At 42.2% G+C, this 8460-nt stretch overlaps 1 protein-coding gene across 1 annotated transcript; it reads left to right on the top strand.

The window, feature by feature from the left end:
* Positions 1-675: 675 nt before the first annotated feature.
* Positions 676-4597, top strand: LOC147446293 (uncharacterized). Its single transcript, XM_086524688.1, has 3 exons — positions 676-912; positions 1050-2678; positions 2768-4597. Exons 1-3 carry the CDS (start codon positions 676-678, stop codon positions 4595-4597), a joined length of 3696 nt encoding a protein of 1231 aa, XP_086380814.1.
* The last annotated feature ends 3863 nt before the right edge of the window (positions 4598-8460 follow it).

Raw genomic sequence — 8460 nt, 5'->3', positions numbered from 1 at the left:
TCACAGAATTGCAAATGCAGTGAACGACCTTGGGTATTATTCCTGTGTGGCCCGCAACATAAACGTGTTCAAGCAACAAACAAACACACTCTCTATTGTGGATGCTACTATCTTGTTACCATTGCCTACTGGTCTAGAGACAGTTTTTAGACAACATCTATCTAAACAAGTATCAAATTCAGGGTTTGGCAAGAAGGTTAGATTATATCTAACGTGCTTTTCAATTGGGTTTAAAGTTTGGTTTTTCTTATGCTTGTTTCTTGTAGATTTTTGGCACTTTGGAAATTGTCAACCTCAACAGCCTCGATATTCAGCACACATGTGAGACTTGCAAAGGCACAAACGTGAGTCGCCAAGTTTCCAATCCATTTTGTTACACATGTGGCAAGAGGTCATCTATTGCCAAGACTCCTTTGTTGCAAGCAAAGCTGATTGTCCAGGGTGGAGAAGCCATAACAGTCAACTTGCAAGGTGGACTCGTCAACGATGTGCTTGGCTTTGCACAACCTTTCATGCACATATATGAACATAATCTTTTGGATTTGAAAGCTTCCTTGGCTGTTTTTAAGAAAGTTGGCACCTTTGAGATAGATAAGCAAGGCTACATAATTAGTTTCATACGAGCGTGACAGCCTTGTGTCTATGAGTTCTCACTCTGTTTGACATTTTGGAACGATGGACGGTATGCCTAATGTATTAAGGGTAAATAGGCGAAATGTTCTCCTTGATGCAAAATTTTTGTCTAGCTTTCCTAACAATACTGATGTTTTGGAAGCACTGTTGTTTAGATTTGGATTAAGCTTGTCTCTTGCATTTGAGGATAGACTTATGGAAATGATTTTACAAAAGGTTTTCGCTAAAGATGTTGACACTCTTTCCGTTTGGATTTCTCCATGGCATGTAGATATGAACGTGAGTGTTGTAACACTAAAAAGGAACCTTTACTCTCTATTTCAAACGCGGTCCACTTCAAAGATGTTATCCATGCACTTGGTTTCTTTAGTTTGTCAGCTAACGAATAACTCATGTAGCATTCTCTTGTTTGAAAGGAGTATCATTTCAAAAGTCTTGTGCGGTATGGAGCAGTGAATAATGCGTCCTCTTCTCGCTTGCATGAGGTGATTGTGTTGCAAAGAATGGGAAGTTTTGTTTGGATTCCTGCTTCTCTACAGCGTCTAAAGCATATTCGTTGTGTGTGGTCAGAACAAGTGACAAGTCTTTTAATGTCTTTAATTCGAGAGTATTCGCATGCAAGTGCCCCTGAAATCACTGCAATCTTTCAAAATGTGCATGAATCTACCTATACCAAGAAACAAATTCAAACGAAGATTTATAGTATTTGGAAAAAACAAAACAATGTACAAACGGCTTGTGCCCAATTGCGCTCTCATACTTCACGATTTGCAAAAGCTATCCAAGACACACCCTCTTTTTCTTGTTGTTCATGTGGTTCTTTGGTCTTTCGTAAAAATCTACAATCTCTATCTCCTATTGAGATTACATCCTTGGTGAGATTTAAAAATTTATCCAGCAGTGTTCCACTTGTGGCTGTTCGAGTCTGTAAGACTTGCAAAACAACATTAAAAAAGAATGTCAAGCCTCTCTTTTGCATGCATGGGTTGATGACATTTAACTCAAAAAATGAAGTTGTGCAACAACTTAACGATATAGAGAGTCGTCTTGTATCTTTGCAAATACCTTTTGCCCAAATACGAGAGCTTTCATTTGAAGGTCAGCTTGGACTCAAAGGAAGTGTGGTGAATGTCATGCCAGATTTGTCTAAAGTGCAAAACATGCTTCCACGCTTTGCAAATGACCAAGCTACAGTTCTTGTGGAGATCAAACGAAAACTCGAATATGATCATGCTTATCTTAGTGGTGTTGTGCGGCCTGCATGTGTGATGAAAGCATTGCATGAACTTGTGAGAACACCATTGTATATTGAACATGGCACAACAATCAATAGGTCATGGAGTGACGCCTTTGCACTCAGTGCAGACCTCGTAACATGCGTTGGTGAAGATGACGCTAATGACCCAATTGATCCTTCCGACACTCTATTGCACAATCTTTATACATCTAGTCAAGTAGTGGACCATAATGCACATGTGGCAAGTGTGGCTCCATGTGAAGGATTTAGTCCTTTAAGCATTTTTGATGATGAAGCTTGTGAAGAGTTGTCATTCCCAACACTTTTCTATGGTCACAGCAGAAAATATTTCGCGTTGGCTAAGCAAAGTTATCAAAAAGTGGCACAGTGGGAATTAAAAAACGAGGACAGACGCTTTGCTGTTGATATTGAGAATCTTTTCTTTAAGACAATCAAAATTATAATTGCCAAAGTTCTTGGCTCTATTTTGGTTCGCCTTCGGAAAGGGAAGCTTCAAGGTCGCAAGCTGCAAGCAAAAGATGTGCAATCTACAACTAACATAGAGCAACTACTTACATCCCAACTTGGCTACCATGACTTTGAGACATTGAGAACATTTGTTGACTATAAAGCAAAACTTAAACGTAATGTTTTTGCAATGATTCGACAATTGGGTCAACCCACATTTTTTCTCACTTTTTCATGTGCTGAGCAAAGATGGCAGCCTCTTAAAAACTGCTTGTCTACCCTAAATCCCCATATTGTAGAGAGTGACTACTCGAATACCAGCGCCTACCTTCGAGCATTGGTACACTCAGATCCTCTTACAACTGCAAGATACTACGTGCATAGATTCAAAGAGAAGTGGTTGACTTTTTCTTCGTCACTGAATTCCAGCATAGAGGTAGCCAACATGATCATGGATTGATTTGGATCAAGGATGCACCCATTCTCGGTATTCCACCAACTGATGAAATAATAACGTTTGTCGACTTGTACATCAGTACAAACAAAGATGACTTAGAAGAAACGCTCAGATGCGTGCAGACGCATTCTCATCGTAAAACATGTAAGAAACGAAAAACTCTGTGTAGATTTGGATTTCCGCGGCCACCTTCAAGAAAAACAGTAATCATGTTTCCCCTTTCTGTGCCTGATTCTAGGCGCCAGATCCTTGTTGAGAACAAAAAACACATTGATCAGCAACTGCTTGCCTTGCCTCGCGACAATGACCTTTCCTTTGATACTTGGTTGGCTACAATTGGCATGGATGAGGATCTTTACATGGAATCAATTTCTGTAACAATTGTTGAACCCACATTAATCTTGAAGAGAGACCCAAAAGACATCTACACAAACAATTTCAATAAGCAATTATGTACTTTGTGGGATGCAAATATTGACATTCAATTCATTTTCAATGGTCATGGAGCTGCTGCATATTGCACTTCATACATGACAAAAAATGATACTTCATCAAGCAAGGCAATCAAGAACATTCTAGAAAATTGCAAGAAGACCAACCTCCCAACACTTGAGCGCTTGAGAAAAATTGGGAGTGCCTTGATCAACACACAAGAAATGACATCACAACAAGCTACGTACATAGCGCTCTCTTTGCCTTTGCATAGTGCAAGCAGACAAATTGTTTTCATCAACGCAGACTTCAGTTCACAAAGGACATTGTTATTGAAGCGTAGAGTGATGCTAGACGATTTACACCCTGAGGACGCAAACATTTTTTTCGACGACCTCGTCACAAAATACACAAAACGTCCAACAAATCTAGCAAATTTATGCTTGGCTGAGTACGCTAGTGGGTTTCAACTTATCTGTGGACATTTGCAAAAGTCCAAAAAACCACGCGTCATTAGATATGCCAACTTCAGTCTTGAACAAGACGCAGAACGTCACTATCACGAGCTTTGTCTTTTGTTTCTTCCATTCATTGGTCATGAAGCCACCTTTGAATCAGAGTGCAAGTCTTGGTGTGAAAGATTCAATACTAACAACACTACCATAACTGAAAACCATCAGAAATTCATGAAGCTAGACCTCCATGCCTCGAGCACATCAGAGATGAGCTCAGATACATCCTCCTCCCACCATCCAGAAGTTTTCAACTACGAGTTGGGTCTTGATCTTCGAGGCACTAAAACCACAACAAGATCTTTGCCATTCTTCAGAAACCTTGCAATGCCAAACGAAGAGTATTACAAACTTGTTGCAACCTTGAACACAGAACAACGAGCCCTCTATGACGACATCATGATTCGAAAACGATTGCAACCAAACCAACCCATTCACCTCTTCCTTACTGGAGGTGCGGGAACAGGGAAAACATTCACATTGAAAGCTATAGTTCAAGGCTTGACTCGTCACTACAACCTAGGTATCAAGGGTGACGTTGAGCTCCCTGCGGCATTGTTGATGGCATATACAGGAAAAGCAGCATTCAATGTTGGCGGCACTACAATACACTCTGCATTGCGATTGCCGCTTGTTACACAAACCAACGCAAACATCTCCTCAGAAAATTTAGCCGAACTCTCACAATTATACAGAAACCTAAAGCTTGTTGTCTTCGACGAGGCTTCTTTGATTGGGAACAGACTGCTACATATTATAGATACAAGACTCCGTGCAATCAAGCATAACCACATACAGCCGTTTGGTGGTTTGGATGTCTTGTTTTGTGGAGACCTTTGTCAAGCAAGCCCAGTTTGAGATCGATGGATATTTAGCAACGCACAAGATGCGATTAACTTACTTGCGCCGTCTTTTTGGCACACTCATGTGAAATGCTACGAGCTGAAGCAGATAATGCGTCAAGAAAACAAAGAATTCATTGCAATCCTTAATAGAATAAGGAAGGCCAAACACACAAATGCAGATGTGGACTTCATTAACACCAACCACAGCAACAAGGCTTTCGATAAATTCACAACGCCGCATTTGTTTTTTACCAATAACTTGAAAAATCAACATAACCACATGGTTTTTGAAAACCTCGATACACAAGCATACGTCATACATGCAAGAGACACCCGCCACAAAACATGCTCAAAAAGTCTCATAATACCACACGACCCACAGGCAACTGCAGGTTTGGCTTTAGTTCTCGAGCTAAAAGTAGGCATGATTGTTGAAATCTGCGGTGGTAATCTTGACATTGGTGACGGTCTTGTAAATTGTGCAGATGGTATTCTTAAGCACGTGCAAAGCATACGAACTTCCCATATTGCATGGATTCATTTCTTTGATTCAACCACAGGGATAAAACAACGACAACAAAATTTGCACTTTTTTGATAGCTACATCAACCCCTTGTGGACACCAATTTTTCAAACATCTAAAGAATTTCAGGTTGGAAAGAACGCCTTGAATTCCATAACAAGAACACAACTCCCCATTCAAGCCGCAAATGCAAGAACAATCCATAGATCGCAAGGCCTAACAATGCTTGCAGACGCCTTTGATCCGAGGACTATCAAGACACATGGATTGATATACACAGCCCTCTCCCGCATTAAAGATCCAGCGAACCTTTACATTCTTAACCCAATAAGTCCAAGCCAAATAAAAATCGACAACATCGTGCTCGCAGAACTTGAGAGACTTGAAAAGGATGCAAAATGGGAATACTTAAGGCCTCCTCCGTTTGCTTTCAACAAAACACATTACATTATTCAATCGCTAAACATCGTTTCCATTCAAAAATACATTCATCAAATCAAAACAGATCCCAATTTCACAACATCTGACATTCTATGCTTTCAAGAAACAAGACAAAAGCTTGCCTCCAATCTTCTTGCTCTTGAATTCAACCACATTCACCATTGTGATACGTTTGGAATGTCAATCTACTACAAGACACACATTGCATTGCAATCCGTAAAGACAATTGCATCCGTTGGCATCGAAATTATAGAGGTCGTCCTATCCTTTACAAACAACCATGAATTGCATGTAATTTCAATCTACAAATCGCCAAAAGCTTCCACAACTTCATTGATATGCCTTCTCAATAGTTTGGCTGACTCCTCCAAAAGCACAAGAACAAGCCTCATTGTTGGAGACTTCAATACCCACAACGACCCAACAAATGAACACTACCAAAAACTACAAGAGCAACTCCATAAGCATGGTTATCAACAACAAATCCACGACATTACAACTGTATATAACTCAAAACTTGATCACATTTGGCTTAAGAATCCTCCCCTGTCTTCAATCGCAGGCACAAGATTTTGTTTTTGGTCAGACCATTCTTCCACACATCTTCTACTTCCAAAATAATTCCCCCCCCCCCCCCCCCCTCCCCCTAGCCTCGGCCCTACACCTCTCCCACCCTCGCCACCCTCCCTCTCTCCCCAAACTAAACAACACCCCCTCAAAATACCCGTTCAAAAAACCTGTCTAGATTTCTTTTGGTGCTTCATTCTTCCCATAAAACACATGCCTATTGTACTCACAACTTGCATATCTATCAACCAGGTTTCTTCTTTGAGCACTGCTCCCATTTGTGACACACATTCCTCTTCCCTCTTCCTTTTTATTTTAAAGTGGCAGGCCTCGTGATTTTGTCACTTGTTAAGACAGCCCCAAGTTCTGCCTGTTTGGGGTTCTCACGTGGCATGGGACGCACGTAGAGGCACTGCTCTAGAAAACCTAGATTTAGGCCGGTTCTAAGCACAGGCACTCATCCTCACTTTGGGGTGGGTGGGTGAGCTGTACACACCTACCTGCCCAGCTTCAAAGAAGTATTAAATAAAAGCTACTCGTTTTAGCGTCTGCAGCGTAGCATATTGGTTGTGCCTGACTCTTAGTGCTATCGTGGCATGAGCTCCATCCCTGCCCAATGATGGATAGGGGAGTTTTCCTATCCCTCTTGTTGGGCGCTTTGCTTTTTGCGCACCTAACCATCGCTTGCCACCTGGAATCCACGCCAGCACACCCAAGCTTGCGCAGGCGATGTGTAACTAGCCTTAGGCTATTGTAGTAACTAGTAGTTCAGACCAGCCTACCGACCTTCCCACTACAAAGGAGTCAATTTAGAGAGAGAGAGAGAGAGAGAGAGAGAGAGAGAGAGAGAGAGAGAGAGAGAGAGAGAGAGAGAGAGAGAGAGGGGTAGAAGTACAAATGCATGAATATACACTCACACCTTATCATGAAAATTTTGCCTATATCAACTTGTGGATAGGTCAACATGGTTCAAGATGCAAGATAGTGATAGCTTCTACAAATAAACGTTCACATTGCAAACAATCAACACCTATTTAGCCCTTCACTTTTAAACATATCATGCAATTAATCCATTCCAATAGACCAATTCGCAAATGGAAAGCTCATCCAAATAGGGGCTCAGTGGCATAGGTTTTAGCTTCCAGCTCTCTGCCCTATAATACTCACCAATCGTTGCACGTCCGATCAAAGTTAGCACCAGCAACCCATGGAGAGGTGTAATAATTTTTGGCGTTTTTTGCATTTTTACAGCAATCGCCTAGCGTTTTGAACTGTAGCCATTTGGTCACTGTGATTCTACATGTTTGACAAGCTGTTTGATTGTATTTATGGGCTGAATTTCAAATGTGAAAAATTGGGGCCATAATAGGAAATTTGGAGGGTATCTCCCAAGTGACTTAGCCCTAGGTTTATGCTTTCAAAAGTTAAACGCATTGACTGGAGCAAAGCGATACCTAAACCCTGACGGCCTCTAAAACGCCGGGGGCCGATGGCACGCCTCGAGCCGGTCACGATAAAGCGAACAGGGGGGGCACCACCTAGCTTTGAGCGGCTAGGACGCAGACCACGGTGATGTGAACACCGCAAACTTACACACACACACACACACACACACACACACACACACACACACACACAGATTGACAAATGATGAAAACCCTCGGGGGTGTGAGGGAGAATTATTTCTTGCAGTATTTACAATAACCTTCCTTCCAGCGAGGTGGCATACCGTGGTGATAGAGAGGTAGGGAGAAGAGATGGTGATCTACTTGGTGCGTTCTCTAAAGACGACTCGATGATGTGAAACTTGCTACCAAGAACGTGTATGTGTGTGTGCATCGACCATTGGAGTCGAGAGGTGGACGTGGCTCTCTTCACATGGTGCAATTCCCAAAACAAACCATCACACAAGTCCCCCCCCCATAATGCCAATAGTGCCAATTCCTCCCACTAAAACTCTACCAAGTGCTGACCTCTCATGAACTGCCCACCCCGCGATAGTGACCTCTTAGTGCCCTTTTATAGGTGTTGGCTGCTTGGATTAGGGTAATCTCGGTTTGATTAGGGTAAGCTAATTGGGGAGACAAAGCAAGGCGGTGGGCCCAGTGTGGTTGACGGGTCTCATGAGATTCTTGGATACAGGGAAGGCTAAACAATCGACCTTATCGCAAATGGAGACTCCCTTGGTAAGTCCGATGGATCCCCCATATGTTGTTTCTCCAGGGGTCTCAGTGCAATCTGAGCCCACAAGTGATAGCTTCACCTTTCCAAGTCTAGCTCATCTTTCCCTTGATGACACCACGGCTACCATGCCTACCCCAATGATGGGCATGCCGAGAAACACG

This window comes from Adiantum capillus-veneris, chromosome 12 (assembly GCF_014529385.1).
Source record: "Adiantum capillus-veneris isolate H3 chromosome 12, ASM1452938v2, whole genome shotgun sequence".
Lineage (NCBI taxonomy): Eukaryota > Viridiplantae > Streptophyta > Polypodiopsida > Polypodiales > Pteridaceae > Adiantum > Adiantum capillus-veneris.
This window is presented reverse-complemented; position numbering and strand designations above follow the sequence as displayed.